The sequence below is a fragment of the Panicum hallii genome, chromosome 3, assembly GCF_002211085.1.
Source record: "Panicum hallii strain FIL2 chromosome 3, PHallii_v3.1, whole genome shotgun sequence".
In the NCBI taxonomy this organism is placed as follows: Eukaryota; Viridiplantae; Streptophyta; class Magnoliopsida; order Poales; family Poaceae; genus Panicum; species Panicum hallii.
Genome location: NC_038044.1, coordinates 9212555 through 9239619, shown reverse-complemented (window position 1 = coordinate 9239619; position 27065 = coordinate 9212555). Strand labels below are relative to the sequence as shown.

At 50.0% G+C, this 27065-nt stretch overlaps 3 protein-coding genes and 1 non-coding gene across 4 annotated transcripts; 2 read left to right on the top strand and 2 right to left on the bottom strand.

The window, feature by feature from the left end:
- Positions 1–373: 373 nt before the first annotated feature.
- On the bottom strand, positions 374–2612 carry LOC112887470 (protein IQ-DOMAIN 14-like). The gene is made up of 3 exons (XM_025953646.1): positions 1845–2612; positions 1527–1730; positions 374–1425 (listed from the first exon to the last, which is right to left on the bottom strand). The coding sequence occupies exons 1-3, from the start codon at positions 2295–2297 to the stop codon at positions 670–672; spliced, it is 1413 nt and encodes a 470-aa protein (XP_025809431.1). The 5' UTR covers positions 2298–2612; the 3' UTR covers positions 374–669.
- Positions 2613–12431: 9819 nt separating this feature from the next.
- LOC112887163 (hexokinase-7) lies at positions 12432–15894 on the top strand. Its single transcript, XM_025953266.1, has 8 exons — positions 12432–12987; positions 13928–14078; positions 14177–14356; positions 14466–14540; positions 14648–14803; positions 14906–15004; positions 15101–15231; positions 15335–15894. Exons 1-8 carry the CDS (start codon positions 12806–12808, stop codon positions 15738–15740), a joined length of 1380 nt encoding a protein of 459 aa, XP_025809051.1. The 5' UTR covers positions 12432–12805; the 3' UTR covers positions 15741–15894.
- Positions 15895–16085: 191 nt separating this feature from the next.
- LOC112888213 lies at positions 16086–16304 on the top strand. Its single transcript, XR_003227756.1, has one exon. It is a non-coding gene; the product is annotated as a small nucleolar RNA U3 (small nucleolar RNA).
- A 497-nt stretch (positions 16305–16801) lies between these two features.
- LOC112887164 (auxin-responsive protein IAA16-like) lies at positions 16802–19028 on the bottom strand. The gene is made up of 6 exons (XM_025953267.1): positions 18419–19028; positions 18230–18305; positions 17750–18030; positions 17508–17628; positions 17352–17415; positions 16802–17243 (listed from the first exon to the last, which is right to left on the bottom strand). The coding sequence occupies exons 1-6, from the start codon at positions 18516–18518 to the stop codon at positions 17202–17204; spliced, it is 684 nt and encodes a 227-aa protein (XP_025809052.1). The 5' UTR covers positions 18519–19028; the 3' UTR covers positions 16802–17201.
- Positions 19029–27065: the final 8037 nt, after the last annotated feature.

Below are 27065 nucleotides of genomic sequence, written 5' to 3'. Positions count from 1 at the left end.
GCGTACTACTACAAGCCCAATTCATTTTCCAAGGATACAGATATTCAGCACTGCCATGAGTTTCAGAAGATCAATCGCAGGCGAATTTTTGTTGGTCGCCTGATTAAATTCAAACATAAAAGACTACTGCAACGACGCCCATGTGACGTCGCATCATCGTTTACCATGGTAGGAACTGGACTGAAGAGGTTGCTTCTGTTAGTGTCTAGCACGTGTGAAAGGAAGGTCCTTCCAATTGAATTTGCAGTTTATTCATTGCGAGTGCCCTAAGATTGGTACACACTACTGCCTCTGCTGATTCAGTTAGATGGGTGCATCCACAATTGTAGAAGCAGCTCACTCAATGCTCTCCACAAACAAAGAAGCCATTAAGGACACAATCCAAGAAGATCATGGATAATAAGAGCAAGAATTTACATCCCAAGTGCAGTATGAATCAAATTTTCCTCGTACACTTGTTTGCCAGAAATAAGCATTAAAAAAAGGAAAAGAAAAGAAGAAACACAAAGGTTGCATGATTGATCACATTGCAAACACACAAAAACAAGAAGAACGAAAAGGACGAGAGGTCGCAAGAACACATGAAAACGCATTCTTATTGCTAATTACTCCCCCCAAAGCTCTCGTCGTCTCGCTGGCATCCCCGATGCAACAAGCCTGGTGATCTCATCACCACCTCCTCTGCAGGAACGCCAGCCGGTCGTTCTCGACGCCGGCCACCTCCAGCGTGCGGTCGATGCGGCCGACGACGGCCGTCTTGAAGCTGAACGCCTCCTGCGCCCGGGCGCCGCACCCGCGCTGCATTCCCACGACGCCGCTCAGGCTCGCGCGGGACGACTCCACCACCACCACCTCGCTCAGCGGCACCCGCTTCCGCGCGCCGCCGCCATTGCCGCCGCAGGAGGCGAGCTCCGGCCGCTGCTTCGGCGCGCTCTGCGACCGCACCTTGGCCTCCGACGCCTGCGTGCTCGACATGTAGTTCGGGCAGCCGTGGAGCGACGGGGAGTAGCCCGCCACGGACTTGGTCGGCGTGGCCGGCGCGTGCACGTGCAGGTACCGCGGCGTGCTCTGGGCCGTCGCCGGCCGGGCCTTCTCCAGCGCGCACCAGTCGTAGTCCGGGAACTGGCGCGAGGTCGGCACGGCGATGCGCGGCGGCTGCGGCGGCCCGGTGGACAGGTAGCACGGCAGCGGCGAGCACGCGGAGTTGGCGCACCACTCCTCGCCGCCGCCGCTGCCGGCATCGAGCAGCGGGGAGCTCGCCCGGCGCGAGGACGACCGCGACTTGGGCCGGCCCGGGTCCACCTCCACGATCTTGGGGCTCCTGTCGTACCCGTACGACGAGGACTCGACGCTCGCCGACAGCCTCCGGCTGCTGTATGCTGCCGCGCCGTGCTCGCTCCGCGTGTCGTCCGCGTACCGCTCTTGCTGCGCCGGCCGATCATTCCCAACACGTCAGCAAACATCGACGGGGACGACGAGACGAGACGGACATCGCCGACGAGTATGGGAGAGGCGTTCGTTCGTACCAGCGAGTAGCGCGGCCGGACGGGCGGGTGGTGGAGGTGCGGAAGGACGGGGACGCCGGCGCGGCGCGCGCGCACGGTGGCCTGCGCGCGGACGAGGGCCTGCATGCTCTGGAGCGTGGCGGCCGCCTGCCTGCGCACGAGGTAGCCGCGCACCAGCGCCTGCAGCTTCACCAGCGCTTTGAGCGCGCGCAACGCCTTCTTCGCCTGCGCGCAGAGAACACAGTGGTTTGAAACAGAGCAAGGCGTACGGACATGGCGAGAGACAGCGGGCACTGTTCGATTCGATCACGGAGTTTGGACCGGCGCGTCGCTGCTTACCAGGAATCCCCGGAACGCCGTCTGGATCCTGACGGCGGCGGCGGCGAGGACGGGCGCGGCGCGGCCCTTGCTGGTGAGCCGCACGACGGCGACGGCCGCCTGGGCCGCGGCGACCGCCGCGTCCGCCGCCGCCGCGGTGGCCGCGGCCACGGCGATGGCGTGCTTGCTCTGCTCCCTCTCCCGCTCCCGGTCCGTCTCGGCGTAGGCCGCGGACCTGAGCCACGCGGCCTCGGCCGCGCGCGCGATCGCCGCGTTGCCGCCGGCGCCGGCCGGGACGGCCGCCTGGGCCGCGGCGGCGGCCTCCGCGGAGTCCCGGGAGGACTTGCCGAAGCTCCACCGCTTGGCGCTGGGCGGCGGGGGCGGCGGCTGCTGGTCCTCCCGCTGCCGCCTCTGGTCCTTGGCTGGCTCCTTCTTGCCCAGGAAGCTGCGGAACCACCGCGCCGCCTTGCCCATCGCCGGACCTGGGGTGCGGGCGGGCGCTGGTGGAGTGAGAGGAGACACGAGTGAGGCGAGGTGACGGCAGTTAGAGCAGCCGAGTTTTGAATAAGAGAGGGAAAACGGAAGGAAGCGTGCGAGTGGGCACGGGTTCGAAATAAAAAGGGGGAGACGCTGAGGAGGTGAGGGCGGCCATTAGCGGACAAAGCGAAGCATGGGCCTCTCTGATCTCACTCACTCAAGCACTCTCTCTCTCTCTCTCTCATCGCCATTAAAGTAAAGAAACGGAAACGGATGCGAGCGAGGGAGGGAGTAGCGTGATGAGAGAGAGAGAGGGATCGGAGGGAGCGAGGGAGAGATTTGTTTGGGCACTCGAGGTTCGAAAAGGGACAGCGTCAGCCCAAAAAGACGCAAACAAGAAAGGGGGAGAAAGAAAAGGAGGACGACCAGTTCGGGAGCAACAGGTGTAGAGCGCATTTTTGGAAACAAGAACATCTGCAACCGGTCTTCTTACCAGTCCACAGAGCGAAAGAGACCGACCGAGAGGTGGTGATCTAATCTTTGCGTCAAATCAAATTTACGTGCATGAGAGAGAGAGAGAGAGTAAATCGCAACTTTTGAGAATCTCTCACCCTTCATCGTCCTCCCTGAGGGCTTAAACAGTGGAGTACGTGGTGGTGCCCAGGCCCCCAGCCAAGGCCAGCAAGTTGGCAAGAAAAGCTACACCGCAACACATGGCGGCTGCGCATGAGACGAGAGGGAGGAGACGAGGCGGGGTCGATGCGGCCGTCGAATGGGACAACGCGTACATCGCGAGCACGATCCTCATCCACAGTACTACACTCCGACATGCATGCAACTAACCATGCGAGATCGAGAAGTAAAAATTGCAGATACAAACCAACAGCACGGGAGGGAGTTGATAGAGCGAGTAGTAGTGACTAGTGACCACCTCGGTATGAAGACGAAGGAGCTCGCCGGCGGCTAGCTGCGGCCGCGACGGGGTGTCGGAGGAAGTCAATCCGCTTATCCGCGAGGCGGGGATCTCCGACCGGCCCGCTTCTGGTGGGGAGCTTTTGAGCTCCTGCGACCACCACCGGCCTCCACTGCCACTCCCGTGAGCGGCGCCAGCGCCTTGACCTGCAGCAGGTGGATCGGAGGCGGCCACTACCACCACTAGTGCAGCGGCATCTCGTCCATGGTCATGCACGATCGGATCGCAGCTAGCTAGCTAGCTGTGTGTCAGTGTGTGCACGGCAGAAAAGGGATGCTCACCGGCCAGTAGGTGGTAGCCTGCTGCCGACGGCAAAGGCGGTGGGGGATCCGCGGCAGGAGATCCGCACGGACGTCGATCGATCCCGTCACGGCCGGAGAGACGACGCAAAGCTGGCCGTAGCAGGAGCTCTCTACCCTTGTACTAGCGCACTACCAGGGCCAGCGCAGCGGCGCATGCATGGCATGGAGCAGCGCAGGAGCTAATAAGCTAGGCCAGGTCACCCGCGTAGGCTTGCAATTCATGGCGGAAAGGCGACCGCGGAAATAGGAGAGGACGGGCACGGACTGCAAGGGGCCATCGATTTAGGGAGCTCTTGATTTGATGATCGTCGATCAAGCATGGGCTCGCAGTTTTGCACTGCGCTCTCGCGTGCGCGTGCATGATGGTGCATGGGCCTGCCGGCCGGCGCGCTGCACGTGCGCCGGCCCAGGGGCCGGGTTGAACGTGTCGTCGGCGCGCGTCGCCGTACCAGCAGCGCATGTGGGCGGGTGTGCCACTACTGTCCGGCAGGGGGGGTAGTGAAGCCGAAGCGAAGCATGCATCATTGTATTGTACCCTTCTCTGCAATCAGCATGCCGGCCGGCCGGCCGGGGAGGGGTGTTTTTTTAGGTGCTGTTCGGATTTGAGTGAGCCGTAGGAGCTTGATGGATGGCAGGCAGGCGTGCATGGCGCGGTGATGGGGAGAGTTACGGGTGGAGTGGCGTCTGTTCTGACTGATCTGGGAGCTTAGCTGGTAGTATAGCCTGCGTTCGAATTTGAATCCTAGCTGCATATCTTAATGGTCAAGGTACGTGTGCACACACACATGATGTAGAACCAATGTACCGTGCATGATTGCATTCCACTTCAGCTAGCAGCGCACCATCTGCAAGTACGTGCCGTCCGGACCAAGATTGGAAGAGCTAGGCTCTGGGGCCTCCGCCGGGCCTTTTCATCTAAAGGGATTCTTGCTAAAGGCATACCTTGGTTGATAGATATTTTATGGAGTAAGTGACCAAAGCACTTATTAATAAATTTTCTCTGAGCGATGGACAGTTTTCTGAGTATTTTTTTGGTCTTTTCTCAACAGTTTTGATAAAGCAATAACAATCATACCCCCAAAAATATGTTCCCTACAAAATGTGGTACGTAACTAACATAAGACCATGTACCGTTAGCCATTACGAAATAGAAATATGTTTCAGGGAGATTGTCACTCTTGTAGTGGATTTGTTACCTTTGCGTCAATACACGAGTGATCCACCACATTCGCTAAAGCACACTTGAGTGATTTGTCTTCCCCACTCAGATCTTGTTCGGTTAACCCCTTCCCCCAAGAGGATTGAGGGAAATTTTGACTTGTTGTGGATTTAATCCCTTCCAATCCCCTCCAACCTTCTCCAAACCTCTTCAAACCGTGCAAGGCCTCAAGAGTTTCAAGGTTCGAGTTCGAGGGTGCCCAACTTGCTGGTGGCGGCAATAGTTTTTGGATGGCCTAGCAACGTGGGACGGTCGAAGTCGCTAGGATAACAAAGAATGACGGTTGGAATGCTTGACTCCCGGCTCTGAAAGCCACATTGTGTTGTAGTAAGCAAATTGATCATGCATATCCTAACGACTTCGGCCATAAGGTTTGCGTATTGCGATGCCCACATGTTAAAATAAAAGGGGCGAAGATGCTTATATGAGTAGGGTTTGCGTACGTGTGCCCATAGGGGTGAGTATGCGTGCGTTGCGAGTGTTTGAGTGGTACTATGTAAGTAAAAAATGGTCCAAAGACATGTGAGAGTCGAGTGACCGAATCAAAGGTGGGGAAGACCGTGCAAAAGCGTGTCTATAGATACACCGTTGCAAAAGTACCGATGCGGCGGTAACCGAACGAACCAAGAGTTCCACTCGTGCTTGTCCAACACTCGATGCTTGTTGTTCGAGACTTGTGCGTGACGGTGAAGGTAGTATGGCCGACGGCCATATCGATCTGCCGTGCGAATTCGTCGATCGTATCATCAGTAGGAAGCAGTAGCACACGGTACTCGCGACGATGCGGATTATCTGCATCCTGTTCGTGCATCTCGAGCCCACCACGGGTCCGGTCCGCTAGAACGACGCCGGTGTTGCCGAGTCGCGTGACCCTCCAACCGAGAGAGCAGGCGCAAAGCGGAGCCGCAAGCGCAATCATCACTCGTCGCCGCAAAAGCAGCTGCTCCGGCAGCCAGCTAGCTAACCCATGCCTGCCCCGTCGGCTGGCCGCTGCATGCCGGGGTCGCCGGCGCCGCCCCGGTCATGAGGCAGCAGCTAGGCACGCAGCTTTCCCGGTCCCAACTCCTGAACTCCCCCAGATGGGCTTGCCTCCTTTTCCGACGCACGCACGCGCCCAGCGGCCCAGCTAGCTAGTGCGCGGAATTGCGGAAACCACGGCACGCGGGTAGCGGCGGTCGAACTCGGACCGCAGGGGCTTTTCCGTCCTTTTTTCCCAGCGGGCGCTGGGCGCCGCAACGGCCACGACGCGGTATGGCGATCCCGGGCGGGCGGTTTCCGCTGGCCGTTTACGGCGTTCCGTCGCCGTCGGTCGCGAAGTATGCGGGGCCGACGGGCAGGCATCCATCTACCTGCCTGTGGCGAACGCGAAATATTACAAACCTAACCTGGCCGGAGTCGTGGACCACCGTACCCGTCACAGTTTGTACATTGCCGTAGCGTGATTTCCCGTAGGAGTATTTTTTTTACCGGTCTGGGACCAGCTCGCATGCATGCCCGCATGTAGCACGGCGCACGGAGCGGAGCTGGTGGGGATAGAAGATTAGATAGACGGATGTGGTAGGATCACGGATAGGATTGGGTTGGGTACGTGACGGGTATATTAAACTCCAAGCATTCGAATGCGCGGTGCCCAGAGGCCGACCTCGGTAACAAATTCAAACCACATGTACGGTGCAAATGCTACAGGCCTAGTAACCATGAGGAGAGGCTCGCGGGCAGGCGTTCGTGCCGTACGCGCCCGTCCGATCCGCACGGCCCCCGAATCATTCCGCCGGGCCGGTACGCACCGCACGGGAGCAATAAGCACGCGCCCGGACCCTGCCCCGGCCCGCTCACCCTCTCCTCGCCGCCACCGTTCGAAACCACGCGCCGGCACCAGCGTCGCGTCAGCCATCTCGTCTCCGGCTCCCGATCGAGGGGGAGGCGTTGCCTTTGGTTTATCCGGTCCCGTGTGACGCGACGGCTTTCCTGGGGGTCGGGTCGGGCGCTCCTCCCCACACAATACACCGACCGGCTGCTCCTGCAGCTAAGATCCTGGAATCTTTTTTAAATTTGGAGGGAGACACGGAGACAGCAACCACGTCCGTCGGATCTCAGAGTTTGAGAGAGAGAGAGAGAGGGTGCCCGCAGGCGAGCGAGCGAGGAAGGAATCAAGGAATCTTCTCCGGCGACGTCAGGTGACGGCATGGTCGGTTTTATTCCCCTGGCAGGCACTGCCACGACGTCCCGCGGCTGCGGGGCCCCCAGGCCGCGCGCCGCTGCCTGCCTGCCTCGGGCCGCGGGATTCAAACAGCGGCGCCACTGCAGCGGCCAGGGGTACGACGGTCATTTGCGCCCGGCGTCGTACCACGACCAGCTCCTGCAGCCCTGCCGCAGGGGTCGACACGTTTCGCCCGCTGATGACGTCGCCGCGCCGAGGGCCGTTCTACCGCTAGTTCCTCGATTTGTGGTTTCCCGTTGGTTTGCCCTGTTTCCGTACTGGGTTTTCCCCAAAATGCACGTGTTTCTTTAAAAGTAAAAATCAGAATGCACTTCACGCATAGTACTAGACAACATTGCAATTGCATAGGTGTCCACTGTCGCACGCTGCAGAGACACGGGAGGCAGGTATGGCCAGGGCAACCTTGCGTGAGCAAAAAAATCGTCAAGAGTAAACAGGAGTGTGGACCTGGCAGGAGACCGCTTGAGCGATGTAGAAAAAGGATACGAACTAGGCTCATTGTTGCTTCAACCTCTCATTGCATGAGGCCAACTGGCCAGGATCCACTCGCTGATCAAAGGCACCCGGGACATGCCCGTGCTGATCAATCAGCACGCCTTTCGGCCGCCCGCCTCGGGAGCCGTGCGGGAGCCTGGGCTCTGCTCCGCGGCCGCTCCGTGGTCGACCAGGCGGCCTGGCCCTGGCCGGATCACATCGCGGTGTCCCCTGCCCCGCGTCCGGCCGTGCGGTGCGGCGGCCGGCCTTGCGCGGCACCATGAGTCCGGGCCAATCATCATATCGCGCGTGGCTTCGCCGTGCCGGAGGCCGGGCTCACTCCATGGTCCATGCCGCCGCCGCGCACGCTCGCAGTCGCAGAGCCAGCACCGCCCGCGCCTCCGGAGGGGAAAGGAGTTGGATTGTACTTGCCAGGACGGCAGGACAGGATGCGGGCATGCAGTGGCATTATTTTGCCGCCACGTGACCGAACCAGACGACCGGGGAAGGCTGAGGCCTGAGGCCCAAAAGTGTAGCTGGTTTCCCTTGATCATGGTTTATGATGAACTGACAGTGATTGCTTGCGGTACAAGTGAGTTTCGTAGATTTGTTTCGCATTTTGAACTCTTCCAGTTTCTTTCAGAAATAATGATTCTTGCTCTCGAGGTCCTTGACGTCTCGTGCTCAGCGAAATGACGAGCACAATCTCTCAGAACATGCGCCTCGGCCCATGGGCCTCGAGTCCATGCCGACTTGTGTTCAGCGAAATGATGGGTGCTCCCTGCTGATGGCCTCCTCTTTTACCCCATTCGTTCACCCTTGTTTTTTTTGTACCCGTTTACATATTTGTTTCTTCGAACTTTTATTTTTTTTCGAAGAACACATATTTGTTTCTTCATGTTTGAAAAAACATATTTGTTACTCGCAAGAAAAGAAAAAAACATCGTTTATTCATATTTTCCTTATCTATACAGAACTTCTTTCTCTTCATCTATTCCGTATATGTAGCTTTTGAGGTACGAAAAGGACACAGAATACGAACCAGATAACCTATGAGTCGAGTTTGTAGATACAAATATGGGAGCATAATGTTTATGTGTATATGATATACTTAGGCTAGACATACTCTTACTATGTACTTAGCTTATTTTTTTCTTTTGAGGCCCATAAATCATTCTTGGGCTACTATCGCCATAGGCCCAAACGATAAGGCTTCCTTTCCAGCCCATCTTCTTATGTTTGCGGCGGCCCGCCAGGATGGGTCCGTCCTTGATGACGGCCTCGTCTGCTCTTTGTCACAGCACCTTTTAAATTACTAGCAGCCGCAGAGAATCATACTGATGTCACGTATTTCGGTGCAATCACTGCAGCCTGAAGAGAGAATCTACCAAAAGTCTTCGGAGCATTCTCTTTTTCCTTTTTGTTTAAAGATGTCCAGCGAGGCTGCTATTGGAAGTCCAGTGAGCAGCCACGTCACTTTCAGTCCACCAACCCACTCAGTTTATCCCCAAAAAAGAGGGAAAATGAAACTTTACTCGACTAGGCTGCTACTAATAATATCTTCGGATTGCAAATTGTCAAACAGCATGACGTCATATGTTGTTGGGGCTTGGTTGTATCTGTTACTAACTTAGCACTCTCCGTACTCTTTTAATGAAATACGTGCTTAGACACGGTTGCGAAAAAAAACTAACTTAGCACTCTCCGTCCGCATATCAGGAATGCCACTTTGGATCACTTCGTGGTCTTCCATATATGTAACTTTGCCACGGAATGTTATATCATAATATATTTACATAATACAACAACGAGATGGTTATGAATTATCACGTTTTGAATCAAAACCTACACCTACGTGTAGTATCTTTAACATACTACTCAATCCTATTTTGTTTAATAAAATAATCATTTAGAAACGTTTAAGCTCAGTTGGAAACGTACGAGCCGAAAAATTCCGTAGAAGATCGTATTGTACCTTGTTACCATCCTCATTTCACATGACGATAGAGCACTCAGAGTCACACTCAGTCACAGTGGAGCCTGACGTGATGCCTAAAGACAAGAGGGACTTCAAACAAGCGATCGATGCTGGTCTTACTGTTCGTGGCGTCGTCGCAGCTTCCTCAATTTGAATTTTGGTGCCAAAAGGGAAAAATAATCAGAGTGATCTGCTCCAAAACAAAAAACAAAAAAAGCAAGAAAGTACAGAAATAAAAGCGAGCCGTCATCTTCGAGCAATATTTGAAGTTAGCAGCCGCACGAGTCATTCTGATATTTATTCGTTTTCAGCAGTGAAAGTCATTAGATGTGCACAAGTAAGCCTTTTTGAAAGGTGAGCACGGAGGCTGCTAACTGCAAGTTCAGTCGTCTAAGCAGGCACCAGCAGATAGTAGTCGATCAGGTCCAAGGAGAGTAGCAGCCCGGCTAGTTGGTCCACCGGATGCTTCATCTATCTACTTTGGCGGATCCGCCCATCAAACTTCAAACAAGGATCTGCGCTATCCACAGCAAGCTTGCCTCACCTTTTTTCTTCTTTTTTTTTGAAGATATCAAGCTTGCCCCACTCAATAGCACCTGTTGGGCTAGTAAAATGAAGCCATTACAGTTTCGGTAATGCTTGCTTCAAGACGTCCGGCCGCAATCGAAATATCGGACGTTCCTATAACGGCAAATCGAATTAATTACTCGCTCAAGTTAACCATTTCATTTTCCTCCAGCAACTTCTGCTTCTTCCCCCTCGTACCTCTCGCTTGCATCTAGCACTAGTTCTGTTCGCTCCACTCGTACTCGTCTGCCTTGCCGGATGGCTTGCTGACCATCAGAGCTCTCCTATCTTTTAACTGTCCCCACTCTCTCTGACTTGCTCATATCCTTGAGCCCATCAGCCATTGCTGCTCATACAGGAGGTCACGGCGGAGCATCTGGAGAAACGATAACGCTGATTGGGCCTAGTCTTTCAATTGCCTCGTGGTAGTGCTCGACCTCCTCTTGATCCTCATCTGCGCAGTTGTGCTTATTCTCAAACATGACGAGGACCTATCCATGCACCTATGTTTCTCGGCAACTAGGATGTATAGTTGGTTTAATGATGTTGCGGTAGGCAATTTGTGATGTTGTAGTAATATGCTTTTGACGTTGCATGGTAGTTTGAGATGTTACCTGGGTTGATCTGTAATAATGTTGCATAACTTCTTTTTCCATATTGAACTAGGCACCTTTTGCAGTACATGATGGTTGGTCGAGATTGACCAAATCTAAAGGGATTAGCTGATATTTTTTTTCATATGGCATGGTGATTTTGAGATGTTCCAATAGGTAGCTTTGTGATGTTTCATTTGTTAATTCGAGATGTTGCAAATGTTTCTATCTAGTTTTATTGTGACTTTTCTATGAAGCTGCAATCATAAGGTAATTTGGAATATTTTATCAGGTGACCATTTGATGTTAGGCAACATTTCAATATATTGCACAAGATGTTTTCACATGTTGCAGTAGCTGGTTGGGAATGTTGTATTTTTCAACGCTACAACATGTAATGTAATGTGACGATTAAATATTGCAAGCAACATGACGCACATGTTGCGGCGGGTTTTTTCAATTCTCGTCGGATGGCTGCAATAATTTTTTAGTACACGTCTTGGATGTTGTAATTATTATCATTTCTTGGTACATATACTATTTACTTATATTGCATATACTATTTTTTCATGTTACAATTAAATGACGGATGGAGTTTTACCGTAAAACACCGTCCGATGTTAGCCTCAGACGTCCGGGCGCACCACCTTGAACTTCTTAGAAAAGAAGCAGAAGGAAAAACTCCATCAGTGACAGACGTTACCCACGGATTATCGGCAGAAGCCGCGGGCGGGCCCACCACCTGGCATTGGGCTGGCCTGATCTCATCACTGCCGGAGGGGCTTGTCAGCCACGTCAGAGTGAGGTGTCAAACTGGCTATCCCTACCTCCCCAAACCAGCATCCCACCAGGTCAAACGTTTGACCGCAGGAGCAAACGGCATTCGCCTCCCCTGCCGCAACCTGAAAATTCGCAAGAGACCAGCTGTGCCTTGCTTGGCTGCACTAGATTTCTCGCTTACGTCGCAGACCAGACGAAATCCTGGGAAAAATGGCAAATTTCAGAGATTTTTGCTCTCCTAATTGCGTTGATGTTTCGGTTTCATCATTACGTAAGCCGAATTCTCTAGCTTGTTGGAGTACGCAAGTTTTCGACTAACCTCTCGCTTTGGAATTTGTTCACATCTCGATTGTAAAATGATTGTTTACGACGGATGTTGGTTCTTGCAAAAAAAATAAAACAAATCTAATGATAATTAATCACGAGGACCACAAACGGTTCAAGGATAGTTCTTCTAATCCCAAACACGAACATATTAGGATTACCGCTAGGTCAAATATTTCTTCAGGAAGCATCGCTACAAAAAAAATATGTTGGTTTGCGACGTGACAAAAAAAATTATTTTATACAATACTACACCGTGTTTTATATATGAAACTTAAATTTGAAATACGTGCTGATCATCGACTCTGTTACCGAGCCCTGTGTGACCTAGACCGTGACAGTAAACGATCTGAAGCTCCTGTGACTCGTAAATTTTTACCCAAGCGAGCACTTAACACCACAGACCATGCCGGCCGCAAATCGGGAGTACGAAAAAAGATGCTGGCCGCGACTCCCAGACCCCGGTCAAAGCCAAGCCAAGCCAACCCTTGGATCATGCGCTTCCCGTGGGCAATCGCCGGAGGGAGAGGAGAATGCAAAGCAGCGCTCTTGGCAAAGGCGATGCGCCGCCGCCTCCTCCCCCACCCTTTTATCCAGCAAAGGATAATTAATTAAATCTATTAACTCCGGTAACCGCTAGTAATTATCCGGTAAACAAATCTACTCCACCCGACTCGGCCCCTTCTAGTCTACTCCTAGGCGTCTAGCCGATCCGGCGAGGTGGAACTCGTCCCCGTCCGTCTCGCTCTCGCGTTATCTTCCCCTCGCCAGCGCGGGCGGAGGCTATAAATAAACCTCGCGGGCCGCGGCCACAACCCGAATCCTCATCCACGGATTGCGCACCAAACCTCCGCAAATTCACAAGTGGATACAAGATTTTTCTCCTCTCTTTCCCTCGCCGTGGCCCGAGGAAGCAATCTCCAGCAATCTGTCTCCCTTGCTGATCCTCAGCTACTTCAAGTTCTCGCGCCGCAAGATCGCAGCTTTAGTTAGCTTCCTGCCAGCCGCAGTCGCCGGTTGCTGAGTAGGGTCGGGTTCGGTGGTCGGCCGGTTAATCGGTGCGTGGAATCGACGATGGTGGCGGCGGCGCCGGCGGAGCGGGTGGTGGCGGAGCTCCGGGAGGCTTGCGCGGCGCCGGCGGCGCGGCTGAACGAGGTGGCGGCGGCCATGGAGGCGGAGATGCGGGCCGGCCTGCGCGAGGAGGGCGGCAGCAAGATCAAGATGATCATCTCCTACGTCGACAACCTCCCCACCGGGTAACCACCACCTACTACCATTCATTGTTACTCGCTGCCACGCGATTTGCTAAGTTCGCTTCACCTCGGTCCAAGAACAGCGAGAGAGAGGGGAAAAAAATCCATGTTTTTATTTCTTATTAATAGCTGTTTTCGGATGCCAAATCCCTGCGAACACGGCGCTGTATACATCCTCCAATCCTATCCTGAGAAGGATTATTAGCCGGGGCATTTACTACCTCCGGTAAACACTGGCAATTGGTACACGTAAACCACGATCACCATTGATGCTAGGATGTTTTGCACTCCAAATTGGCTTCCGTCTGCAAGCATTAGCTGGCCGTACGTCTGCGCTGTCGCAGCGGGCTCCGTCTGTTCCTCGTCTAGAAGTAGAAAGCAGCGTGCTCCCCTACTCGATCTGCCGTGGGCGTCTCCGTGCGCGCGTCGGTGTCCGCCCGCGTGCTCCCGTGAACACCACCTGTGCGGCGGCACGTGCCGGGGCGCGTCGCGTCGCGAGCCTGGTGCGCCAAGCCGCCACGCCTAGTCGCCTCCAACGCCGCGCGGCGGCAAGTTGGCACGTTGCGGGGCGACGGCGAACGGCCACCCGACGCGTGCGACGGTGGTGGTGGAGGCTGCTGTTGGATCGGAGCCAGCGCACCAGCTCATGCCTTGACTAGCACTCCGAATCTAGCCCGACAGCCAGTTCTCGGTTGCGTGGCGCCAGCTGCTAACGACTAGCCGTCGCACCTGACTGTCAGCTCCACCCTCCTCCGGTGATGAGTTGCTCCAGCTGTGCCGACGAACAAAAACAAATTGACCTTTTGGTTGAAGTCGAAACAGATAAAAGATTGCCGTTCGATGGTCATCTTTTCATTTTGACCACTTGTTCGTGTTTCCTATTGTATGTACGCCTCTGCTTCTGAAGTCAATTTGCTTACAAGTTGTTACTTTCTAAATTCAGGAATGAGGAGGGGTTCTTCTACGCCCTGGATCTCGGGGGAACCAACTTCCGCGTCCTGCGCGTGCAGCTCGCCGGGAAAGAGAAGCGCGTCGCCAAGCGCGAGTCCAAGGAGGTCTCCATCCCTCCCCACCTCATGTCAGGCAACGCCTCGGTGAGCACAGCATAATTTCAGTATTTCACAGCTTCATTGCACTGTCCATTTACGTTCCCATCTCATCATGGTACGGTGTTCTGCGTCGAATTCTTCAGGAGCTGTTCGGCTTCATTGCATCAGCTCTAGCCAGCTTCGTCGCGGACGAAGGGCGCAACAATGTGTTTGAGGACAAGCAAAGGGAGCTGGGGTTCACGTTCTCCTTCCCTGTCAGACAAACATCGATTGCGTCTGGAACACTTATCAAGTGGACTAAGGCGTTCTCGATCGATGATGCTGTAAGTATTCACTCTGTGGCCAGCCATTCTAATTGGTGCCCACTGTCGTATGCAAAATCCTACCAGAATTGTGTGGTTCTTACGCCGAAGCATTTCTGAAACTTTTCAGGTGGGCGAAGATGTCGTCGCCGAACTGCAGACTGCCATGGAGAAGCAAGGCGTCGACATGCGCGTGGCGGCATTGGTTAGTTCTTAGTTTCTTATCTGATCTATTTTATCTCAATTCTGATACAGACAGTCTCTTCATATGCTAGGATCGCAGATTGACATTACGTTTTTTTCATGGTTCAGATCAACGATACCGTTGGGACACTGGCTGCCGGTAGATACAACGATGAGGATGTCGTCATTGGTGTCATATTAGGTACCGGCTCGAATGCCGCGTATGTTGAAGAAGCAAGCGCCATACCGAAGTTTGAGGGCGAGTTACCTAAATCAGGAAACATGGTACGGCTGAATCCTAACTTCAAGTAACTTGTGCATACAGAACATATTTTTTATGTCTCCGTCTTTTACAAACCGCTCAACATGCTTTCTTCTGCATTTTAGGTGATCAATACGGAATGGGGTAACTTCTCCTCATCCTGCCTCCCAATCACAGAATATGATCAGGCATTAGATGAGGAGAGCTTAAACCCAGGAGAGCAGGTAGATTTGCCTAGAAATTGCCCAATGATATCATTCACCTTAACCAAAAAAAACCCTGATGCTTATACAGTTCAACTGTGACTTGTTGTTTTTCAGATCTTCGAGAAGTTGATTTCAGGAATGTACCTAGGCGAAATAGTGAGGAGGGTGCTTCTTAAAATCGCCTCACAGTCTACACTCTTCGGCAAAGTCAACCAGACTAAGCTCAAAACACGATTCATTCTGAGGTATAATTAACAAAAACGCATGGCAGTACTTGATTCTACCGTAATTAGCTTCATGAAGCACACATGCAGAGGCCAACTAAGCATATGCTGACCAAATTTGCAGGACTCCTGATATCTCCGCGATGCACCACGATGACACGCCCGATCTGAGAATCGTGGCCGAGAAACTGGCAGACAACCTCAAGATCAAGGACACATCCTTGGAGACGAGGAAGATGGTCGTGGAGATCTGCGACATCGTCACCACCAGGTCTGCACGGCTGGCCGCGGCAGGGATCGTCGGGATCCTCAGAAAGATCGGGAGGGCCGTCCCCGGCGACGAGCGGCGGTCGGTCGTCGCCATCGACGGCGGCCTGTTTGAGCACTACGCCGAGTTCAGGCAGTGCCTGGAGGGCACGCTGGTGGAGCTGCTGGGGGAGGAGGCGTCCAGGTCGGTGGCGGTGAAGCTCACCAAGGATGGGTCCGGGCTGGGAGCCGCCCTGATCGCGGCTGCTCACTCCCAGCGCTGAATGGCTGCGCCACTGTGCAAGTCCCAGGCTCCTCCTCTGGCACTCTTGATGTATTTGTAGCGAATTCGTATGTTTTCGAGCAAAGTTTGTTTGGAATCTGCCGAACCAATGTTCAACGGAATGCGGAAGTCTTCGTGTGTGTGTGTGTTGTTCACATTTGGTTCCCATCTTTCAGAAATCTTGGGCCTTCCGTGGAAGGATGGGCCGCGGCCCAGAACCTGAATTCGTCATTTCCATGATCTGAGCGAGAGCCCGTAGCCGCCGCGCGTTGCGAAAGATGGTGCCACCTCGGAAGCGCAGGCCACTCGTAGCCAGCTTATAAGCGAAAGCTTCGTGAGGTGTGGCACGACCTTACTTGAACAGGATCTGTTCTATAGGATCGTACCGCTGCATCCTTGACTAATAAGGAGGCAAGCACTCAAGCTTGGTTGATGACGCATGACCTCTGGGCCAGAGCGTGATTAACGGTGAAGGATTGGACTTGAACTCCTCTCCGGAGCTGTAGAGGATCGTTCTTGGCCAGGCCTGCCTGGTTGAGTTGGCCCACAGGTTGTCTGACAAGCTTTTTTTTTGCCTTTTTTTCCTCCGAAGTCACAAACTGTTGCCTTTTTTTTTTGCCCCTCCAAGGCCCAAGCTGCAAAGTAACAAGAGGATATCCTGCACCTTCACCTGAACTTAACCTAACACTGTCGGATCATCCTGAAGGGAAATAAGTTTACATTTTCAAAATGAATCTTACCTCAGACAACCGGTATGATTTGGTAATAAATAAAACACGTCATGCGCCACGCAGAGTGCGATTTAGGGCTTCTCTAGTGGCCGACTCCTCATCCTACACAGTAGCTTCACGAATCGATGCAAACGACTGCACGTAGCGAATCATGGAGGAGAGAGATGAACGGATTCATCTTTTGGAGTCGACTCCTGCTGGAACAAAGAAACATGTGGTCTAATCGGTCACTGTTGCTGTGAGGAGAGACACCAAGCAAATGAAAAAGGCACTCGTTTTTTATTCTATAGTAGGTCCTACTGCCAATTATTTAATTGATGAAACAATTAGAGAGAGAAAATAATGGCTTGCGTGGACTGCATGAGTCGACTCATGCCAAAAGGCCACTGTGGATGCTTTAGCATTCAACAGAAGACAAGCAAGCAATATCACTGCGCGTGCATGGGCATTGGCGAGCTCAGACCTCATGTCTGCAGCACCAAGACTCGCTACAAAAGTTTCAGACAAGATGATGAACAGACACACTACCCTTGAGAGCACAGCCAAACTTCCTTTCAAAAAAAGTTCTGACACAGCTCCTAGCATTACAGATTCTAACAGCACCGATCAACTCTTGGTTCTTGCTTCCCTAGCATGATAAGCAAAATACTACGATAGAAGAAACTGCTTGAAGATTTACACAGATGACTAGCGGAAAAGACGCAGCATGTTCAGACTCCAGAGCCACCAGCTCAGCACTCGGCTGCAGCTCTCTTCCTGCTCACTGCCCTTAGCTGCAAAGCATGAGTGTGCGAGCAACAGTCAGACCAACATCTGAAAACATTTTCAGGCTATACAATTCACTAGCACAAATAGGATTCAGCGCGGCAGGTGTGACTGACCGACGACGGGTTCAGATCGGAGCTGCTCATCACGCGCAGACGCCTCGCCGTGCTGATGAACATCCTGAAAGCAAAGCCGTCGGTCAGTAGAGATTCAGAGCAGACACTTCCACAGCGGCAACGGGACAGAAAATTATGTGATGAGGACGAACTCACTCCCATGGCACGTCTCCGACTAGCATCTGGTCGCCCTCCTCGTCCTCGTAGACCAGCGTGTACTCGCCGCTGCCGTTCAAGACCCCGGTGATCACCTCCTGCTCCTCTCCTGATGCTTGAGCTGGCAGAGCAATCAGAGGTTGTAAGTTCAGAGGTTTCTTTTCTTGCACAGACAGACACCAGAATCAGAGAGACACAGGTCACACACATTCGCACGATTTCCAGAACCAGAGTACACATACCGGCGAGGAGGCCGCGGAAGAGGTGGTCGACGGCTGCGGAGAGCGTGTCGTAGCCGGCGTGCGCCCCTAGGTCGACCTTCCGGCCGATGGGGACGCCGTCCATGTTGATCTTGACGAACAGCCCCTTCTTGCCGGCCTCAACGGCCTTGCCGGCGCCTGGGGGATCACTGCCCCTCTGGCTTGATGGCTCGTGGGACGGCGGCTTGGAGGACGACGACGCGAGGTTCCGCCGGAATGCGCGCACCGGGGGCCATCCGACGACCGGAGCAGCTGCCGCCGGCCTGCAGAATTCAGGTGATTTAGATAATGACGCACCATAAAAACAGAAGAAACGAAAAAAAACGTATACAAAAAGAATCGTGTCAAGTTGCAAAGGTGAGGATTTTACTCTAGGCTTCAGCCTTCAGGTACAAATGTTTGAAGAAACGAGCAACCAAAAGCAGAACAAGCAGGTGAGGAGAAAGATTCATCAGCGGTTACCTCGCCTTGAAGCCATTGCTTCCCATTGCTCGAGCAGCAGCGGCAGCAGAGCCAGCGCTCCCCTTCTCCTCCAAAGCTGAAACCGACACAGACCACACCGATCGTTGAAACCATGGGACTCATTCCAGACGAAGCAAAGAAGAACCACACGGATGGTACGAGCAAGAAGAAAAAGGCAGGACACCGAACCTGCAGCCTGGGTTGGCGACCTGGAGAAGTAGCCCGGGAGGCCGAGGCTGAGCTCCAGGCCCCTCCCCTCCTCGTCGCCGAAGCGGCCATTCCAAGCCATCTCCCCTCGGTCTCGCCCTTCGTCTGTCTCCTCCTATCTACCCAGTCACCCCGTGCACGCTGCTGTGCTCCAACAGTCAAGTCGCAGCAGCAGCAGCTCCGAAACGCTGAGACGGAGCACAGAGCACTCGAGCAGTAGAGCTTACACACTCGCCCTGGGAGGCAGAGCAAGCTGGCATATATAGGTGGGATAGGATGGACGGGCGGATGGGTGACAGGATCACAGGAAGGTCGAGTCCGGGCGAGAGCGCTGCAAGCCAGAGAGAGAGAGAGAGAGAGAGAGAGAGAGAGAGCACGCAGCAGCAGCTGGACGCTGCGCCCGAGGAGCAGGCAGCACTGCAGGAGGCTGCAGTGCAGAGACCGGAAAGGCCAAGGAGGGGGAACGGGAGGAAAGCTTGCGAGATGGGACAAGGTTTTGAGAGGAGTGAGCAGTAAAAAGGCACGAGATTGTGATTCGCAACAGCGCCGTGCAGGTGCTGCGAAAGTGGACTACCTTTCAGGTTTCAACTCCCTCTCCTGAATTTTTCTTGTTCACTGCAGGAAAGCATCAGGGAGGATAGTGGCAGGGAGTGACTCCCGGGGACGGGCAGAGGCCAGGAATGCCATGGCAAACGGGGGCAGGAACCCAAGTCTCCGAGTCCCAGTTCCACTCTTGCTCAAAACTACAATTACACAAATCTTTGTGCATGATTATTCAAAAAAAATCCCTATTCCTATGATAAAATTTTAACTCTACAATACAATACAATACAACAAAGGAGGACGAATATCTAGAACGGAACAAGAATGGGAAATCAATTTGTATGGAGCAACTTTGCACCCACTATATATATTTTGTGTTTTAAATTCCTACGCAGATAATTGCTTGATTATTTGAAGTCTATGAAAAATCGTCCATGTACTGCTACAAAGCTTAAAATTAACGGCGGCACATAAATGGTCGATCAACTTCAAATCGGAGCAATAAGCCAGTAGGATTATTTTTGCTGCTGCCGCCGCCGCCGCCGCCGCCTCAAAGACAATGGATGGAGTCACTTTAGCACACGATCAAGGCAAGAGAATTTGACATATGGGAGGGAACATGTGGGGTTGAGAAGAGGGAGAAAGCATGGATGAGATAAGAAGATAAGCTCAGCACTAACACACATGCTTTCAGGCTTACCACTTGTTTAATCCCTCTGCAACCTCGGGGAAAACATGACTGTCTGTGTAGTTGGCGAACTGAATTTAATAAGAGCAGGAGGAAATCTATAGGCTAAAAATGAGATCAAAAGGTGCAGCGTGGTATCATGGAAGAAATCTGAATGTTGGTAGTGCTGGTGCAGAGATCGAATTTCATGTCAGAAAGTAGAATGCTTGCTGTGTTGACTTTTGCTAGAAATAAACTAGGCGAGCTGAAGTAGATGGCTGGCTTGATTTGTTTCATGGGCGGCTGGAGTTGAGTGGCAGCTGCTGATTGTGGTGTGGAGAGGAGCATTGAACCGAGACAGGGCACGATGAAGAGGCCATTTGTGAAATTATCTCATGTGATGAATTGTGTGTGTGTGGGCAGAAATAAAATGTACCTCTCAGAACTAAAGTTAGTCCTGGTTAGATAGCCGAGTCAGGAAGGAAGAACCACACAAAAATGTTTAAAAATCCATGTGCTCTGATGAGAGTTTGGTTGTTTCCACCAATCTTCCATTTACAAATTTCCCTGAAAAATTTACATTCAAATTAAATAAATAAAAAATTTAATTTACTCCTTTCAAATATAGCCAAAGTCTGAATAACCCACTAAACTATAACTTGGATCAATTTACCCCTTAAACTATGTCATTTAGTTTATTTTACCCATAATTTATCTTTTTATTTCTCCATACACAAGTTGAATTTTAATTTTAAATTTTGTAGGGCAGTAGTGGACATCACAATGCATATTAAAAAACTATTATAATTTTTTCTCTTTTATTTTTCATATAATTTTGAACTGCAATAATTAATTTATTATTAAATATCCTAACCTATCAAAATGATGATAAAAAATTATGATGTATTTTTTCTAACATGTGTTATGATGTGTACTATCATCTTGTGAAATTTCAACTTAAAACTCCACCTATGCATGGAGAAATGAAAGACAAATTGTATTAGGGAGTAATTTGAACTAAAATGCATAGTTTGAAGGGTAAAATGAACCAAATAATAGTTTAGAGGTTATCAGGATTTTAGCTATAATTGATGGGAGAATAAATCAATAAGATCCTGTTTGGTTGCATGGGAATTGTCCGGAACTGTTCCTACTCCTCCAATAATTTGTACTAGTATGGACACACTGTTCGTGCCTGGAATGGTCCGGAACGGGATAACCGAACGGGCCTCGAGGAACCAAAACGTAAAGAGAAGATCATAAAGAAGGAGCATTGAGATTCAACCCATCCGGTCGTGTCCCATTTTGGGAGAGGAGAACCTGGTTACCTGAACATCTCTTCTGCGCAGCTGTGCTGTCTTCTGTTCACTTTTGCAGGGACAGTTGTGAAATGTCCGCCGGGAAATGATTGCACTACCGTATTGTTGTGCAGCTGAAGTACGTATAGGTCGATATGCTGGGGGCAGCCTGCCAGTACCTGTTAAAAAAGTCTACTGTAAGCTTGACCAGGACCAAATCTTGGGCTGCAGACAGTAATAATAGCCAGCCAACCAGCTTTGCTCCTTTTCCAGAGGTAAAAAGAAGCACAGTACCACAACCTGTTGACCGGATTTGTTCTCTCCTTCTCTGACCACATCCCCGCTTCCCTCTGTGACTCTCTCACACACACAGCAAGCCAGCTAGGCAGTTTTTTATAATTTTAGGTAAAAGTGCAGTGGATATTGGATAGTATTTTTTAATCAGCTAATTAATTATGATGGCACGTCACTCCAATTCTTCTAAACTATTTACGTAGAATGCCATTTTAATTTATTTTATCAACTTTTTGATCAATCTAATAACCTAAAATATATATAACTTGCATCCTTAGTTTTACGGCTTTGTAGAGACTGCATTGGCTACTGTCCGTAGAGTAATTTGAGTTAAAATTAAGTTATACTTCATCTTTGCTACCTTAGCAAATGGTTAGCATGCGAAAATTCCACATGAATTTTGCAAGAACCGGTTCCTATTTGCCGGCAGTTTTGTGGGGGGTCATGTGCTCGAAGAGAGGGCGCCTGGCGCCTGCTCTTCAATTCGTAGTATTTCCATCGTCAAGGGCCCCGGCCACCGGAGACACAGAGCGCCACTGCAGGTGCGGGCCCACGCGAGCGTGCTCCCTGAGCCAGTGGCGGAGCAACACGCGGCGCACATTTCCGTCGCCGTCAGTACTAGGCAGTAGGCACTACCGGGCAAGGCACGGGCACCCAATTGACTAGCGTGGTTGGCTCATTGGCTGGCTGCGTGGCTGGTGACATTTGGTTCTCAATCACACCCCGCATATCATGCGCGGAGATAACGTGCTTTGGTCCTACTGCAACTAATAACTTACAAGTGTTTGCCTTCCATCGAGCAAGAAACGAGGAATCGCCATGCGCGTGTCAAATAAGGAAAAATTTATGTTTTTAAGCATGATTCAATTATAAGCAATTTATCTTTAATTAGAGAGTTGAGAAACAAACTAGCTCTTTACCGTATGGTTTAACAGTAGTTTTATCCAGAAAGATAGAATATTTAAATGATGTAAAAGATACGTTACGAGAGAAACGAGCATTCGCCGTGACCCCAAAAGGAGGTAAAAAGGAAAAACGAAAGAGCCGGTGGCTTATATATGTGGCCTGCAAAATTTGCAGGCGCCATTTCCACACGACCACCTGATGAATCCCAAGTGGCAGTCATTTCAGAAAAGAAATAAAAGCATTTCAAGACACTCGAGTGGGATTTTGGAAACGCAAATAAAAGTGATCTCTAAAGAGCACCTTTGGCAAGTTCTACGAGGGAATCATGGCGAGGGGACGTAATTCTACACGCGCGGTGTCACGTCGCAACAACCGCTGCCGTTTCTCTCCCGGCTTGTACCCCCAGCCACAGCAGCACACACTGAAGCGATGTAAAGAGATCAGATTAAATGCGATGTAATTTTTTTAATATATTCTTGGGTGATTATATTTATCACTAGGAGACACTTTATCGCTTAAGATTTGTCAGCCCAGTCTCTTCGATACGTCCATATAAACGGGTGGTGCTTGCGTCTGTTCATCCGTGTAGATGTGTGTACGTATGTAGACATGTAGTGGATTTAGAAATTGTTGACATCACCACGTGCATCTTCGTTAATTACCCGATCAAGAAGCTTTGATATTGCTGTAATGCCCTGCCCACTTTACGAGCCACATCAGCACACCATCCGTGCGATAGATTGCTCCACTGGATATGTTTCTCAACTATAATGATGCATACACTGAACTTGTGCCTAGTGATTCGTACGTGCGATGTGGCCATCCCACACTACCTTTGGAACTGCATGCTCTAGTCGATTTCCTGGTTGGAGGGAGCACGCACGCGCGGTTGACAGCCTGAGATCGCTCGCTAGCTCTGAATCTTTTGCGAAGGCGCACGATGCGCTAATCTTTTCCTCTACTTTCTCGTACAACTGTCTGTCCCTATCTAAGCTGAAATTCCAGCAAATGAAACACTCATGAGCAGCACACAGTCCATGAACTAGTATGAACCATCTATCTGCAGGTAGGCATCTAGAAAAGGGAAGCTGCGCACGCTTGATCGCTCCGCTTTCTGACTGAGACGAGGCTGGGATTGGACACACTAGCTCGGACGCTTTAATTATTTGGGGAAATTGTTCGTTGTTCAATGTACCACGTGCGCATCGTCGTCGTTGATCTACCCGACCAAGAGACTTGGACATTGCACTCCAACTCATGCACGGCCCACTTTAGGAACCACATCAGCACACCATCCAGCCCATATATATAATACGTCAGTGGATAAATTTGTTTAAAACCAGCAATGCAATCCAACTAGGGACTAGGGAGATATAGATATAGAGAGAGAGCGCGTGCATGCACGCGTGGCGTTGGAGCTAACATTGAGATTGCTTCCAGCTCCATCCGTTCTAAATTATAGATCATTTCAAGATATGTATATATATATATAGTATGTTTATCTAGACATATAGTAAAAATGATCTATAATTTGAAACGGAGGGATCACCTCTCAAACTTCGGATATAAGTTCCATTTGCTATTCTTCTTTCCTTTAATATAATGTGTATATAAATTCAGTTGCGCGTATATGTTTTTGTTCCCGTCCCGAAAGAAAAAGTGGAGGCTCTGGTGGGCCAGCAAGGGCGCGTGGTGCGCTGATCTCTGAGCACTCTCTCGGTTAGGTTTAATTGCCCCTACCTTGCTCAAATTCTTTAATACTACACACAATAGATGACCCACATCCGTTTTCACAGGGATGGTTCACAGATGTTTGACAGGTTATTAATTATTTAGCTTAGAAGTAGCGATAAATTTATGAGAAACTTTGCTCGCGCGGTGTCCGATTCCGGCCGCAAAGGGAGAGTGAGAAGCAAGCAAGCAAACACAGCAGAGGTGTCCAAGCAGTGAAGTGGACAGAACAGAGCAGAGAGAACCACCAGACATGGTGGGCCAAAAGTGTTAGCCCGGGCCGGCCCATAAGGCTCGTTTTAGATACTGCGGCCCATCTAATTTCGAGAACGACTAGTAAGAAACAGAGAGAACAGGAAAACCATTCTACTAGCAAGAAAAATAACGAGAAGCTCGAACCTCTATGGCTAGCGGCGCAAGAAATTAATTAAGATGGGCCGCGTTCTCTTTCAATCCTTCAGCAGTCAGCATTTCCACCGGGGTGACATGCAGCAAACAGGCGGCAGAAAGTACCCAGGCCAACCGTACGGCTAGATGCACGGTCCACCGGAACGAGCTGGAGTACACAGGCGGCGATCGACCTAGCCGCAGCGGCGCCGCCCCTTGGTTTGGAGCTGCGGCTGTCGTGGGCATCGTGCTTATATCTGCGTGCCAATCCGATCCAGCACGGTGGAGACGACAACGCGCGCAGATGCGTGATCCCGGCTCCAACGCACGCACCACGACGCCGCGTGATGGATGCATGTATCTTTGAGGAAGTTCAGCGTGGAGAGAGGGAGAGGGGGGGAGAGGCCGTAGCGAGACAGCATGCGACCGGGAGTCTTGATCGCAACGGTAGATGCTTGTGCCTGCCGTTAGAAATGTTCTGGAGCTCCCTGACCTCCTTTTTCACCCTCTGCAGTTGCAAGATCTGTTCTCAAATTTTATAAATCGATCTGTGATGTTCGTCATGACTTGGTGCACATTGGATCTTAAATTCAGAAATGTTGTGTTATGATTTTGTTGTCCTTCAATTATTTATCTTATTTTGCATCCATAGATTCTTGTTCATTGGTTTCTCAATTCGTTTTTTCTTCATTTCCTCTGTTGCATCCTTGTGTAGCGGACTGTGCAACATTCCCGGGCACATTTCTTCATTTGTAAATAGATATTTGCCACCAAATATGCTAGAAGATATTTTAGAAAAAAATTCTCTGCATATGACATCAGGCTCTTACAACCTCCCCTTTCAACTTAAGGTTACATGTACTTGTACTGCTTGTTTATTTAGTTGGATAGGTCACATGATTCTGTAGATATATATTTTCAGCAAACCATGATATCCATTTATTCTCTTACACCACAATCATATGAATAGCTTTAGCTTTTTTACACATTAGCTCTTGACAGTTCTCTTAAAAGCTATCTGAGATACTATTTTGTGGACTTCTATTGAGTGAAGAAAAATGATGCTAACAAAATACATGAAACTATTACTTCTTGATTGTTTTGTACTAGTTAAAGACTGAACTTCCTGTTTAGTTCTAATTAAAAGATGGATCTGAGACATTGTCGAGCAGTTTTTTATTCCTTTTTTTTCAGGTACCTCGATGTGCGAGCAACACAAACATATTATCTGATATTTTTCTTTTTTCTGAACTGTTAAGATAGAAATTGTTATTTATTTAATTTTTTCGAACTCACTTCAATTGTTTTGAACAAACCCAACATAATCCTATCTTGTATATTGTACTACTGATATTGTATTGCCAAGTCTCAGTTAACTGCCACGTAGCTCATTAATTAGGTTTGAAACAAAGTTTGTCTTAGTATCCAGCATTCTCAAAATCATCGACAAAATTTGTCTTAGTGTGCTCACTGTTCTCACATAAAGATTGATCTAATGTCCAATATTGAAAAATTTAGTTCTGAATTTTCTCAAACGATTTTGTTTGAAACATATGGTTGATTTTTATGACTAATTTGTTACTATCAATCTTGTATGCCGGTACAGTAATTCAATAGCAAGCAATTGCACATGCAAAATATGTGGGTGTTTTTTAAGAACATGCTCAAGCTCTAATCTGACATACTAAGATTTTTTTTATGTTATCATTTCTACCGGCCATTTCATATGGTGTATACATGTAGGTTCAGGTACAACTAATTTGGTTAGATTTTACAATCAAATTATCACTGTCACTTTGGTATTTCTAATCAGTAATCAAATGTCAATAAAATACATACATAGTTTTAGTTACATTTCATATTAATTGATTTGACAGTGCATGATTGAGTGTAATTTGGTTGTAAGGTAATTGTCATTTGTGTGTAAGGTAATTGTCATTAGCACACATGTTAATTTCAGGGCTTTAATTAGTGTGTAAATTGATCTTACTACATGATATGACCATTAGAAATCTATAATATGTGAAGGTGCAAACCGTATCAACATGATACTGATATGATATGATCATTATAAACACTATCTGCCATTCTGTATGCACACCAGAAGTTTGCCCTTGCTGCCTCTGAATTCCTATTGATATGTAAAGGTGCATCTAAGTTAAAGGTGCATCTAAGTTAATCTGTGATATGTAAGTTATCTGATTTATTTGCAATATCCGTTAATTCCTAGATGCGCTCATGTGTGCGCAGGTATGCTCTTGATCATCAGAGTAACTTTGTCTATGTGCTACTGCCTACTGTCGAACAAGCTTCCTTGTTGTGTGGATATGTCCACGAAATTGGGGACTCGCTAGGGCTGCGAACATCAACATCCGCCCGGCAAATCAAGATGCATGTGCTCACATCGTGCTCAGGAGGCTTGACATCTCAAGATTTTTTTTAGCTCATCAGTCATATATCTGTAGCTATTAAGCATCATTTTTTTTAGCTACAAGCCATGTGGAATGGTAAATGTAAGATAAATGTACATGGTGTAAGAGTTTTCTAGCCTATGAACTCAGGGCGTTTGTTATCTTTGCTCACAACCGCAGCACAACACTGATTTTTTCCTGTGTAATCCAGTTTCAACCTTATGTAATCCGATATTTTATCTTACATTTTAAGCTATGATGACCCTCTTATGTCTTTTATTTTCTTGTGCTGATCAGAACAATCAAGAATTTGATGTCAAAATGGTATTTTTACCATACTTGTCTCTTGAATTTTCATCAAAACAGTATTTCAAAATGGTTAATCTGATGGT

Bases quoted from the DNA above. Each gene is read 5' to 3' on its own strand.
- LOC112887470 (XM_025953646.1), bottom strand. From the start codon at position 2,297: ATGGGCAAGGCGGCGCGGTGGTTCCGCAGCTTCCTGGGCAAGAAGGAG. The intron at 1,731-1,844 runs GTAAGCAGCGAC...CTCTGCGCGCAG, and splicing joins CGGCGTTCCGGGGATTCCTG to GCGAAGAAGGCGTTGCGCGC. The intron at 1,426-1,526 runs GTACGAACGAAC...CGGCCGGCGCAG, and splicing joins TCCGGCCGCGCTACTCGCTG to CAAGAGCGGTACGCGGACGA.
- LOC112887163 (XM_025953266.1), top strand. From the start codon at position 12,806: ATGGTGGCGGCGGCGCCGGCGGAGCGGGTGGTGGCGGAGCTCCGGGAG. The intron at 12,988-13,927 runs GTAACCACCACC...TTCTAAATTCAG, and splicing joins GTCGACAACCTCCCCACCGG to GAATGAGGAGGGGTTCTTCT. The intron at 14,079-14,176 runs GTGAGCACAGCA...CGAATTCTTCAG, and splicing joins TCATGTCAGGCAACGCCTCG to GAGCTGTTCGGCTTCATTGC.
- LOC112887164 (XM_025953267.1), bottom strand. From the start codon at position 18,518: ATGGCTTGGAATGGCCGCTTCGGCGACGAGGAGGGGAGGGGCCTGGAG. The intron at 18,031-18,229 runs GTAACCGCTGAT...TGAATTCTGCAG, and splicing joins AGCAATGGCTTCAAGGCGAG to GCCGGCGGCAGCTGCTCCGG. The intron at 17,629-17,749 runs GTATGTGTACTC...TTGCTCTGCCAG, and splicing joins CTTCCGCGGCCTCCTCGCCG to CTCAAGCATCAGGAGAGGAG.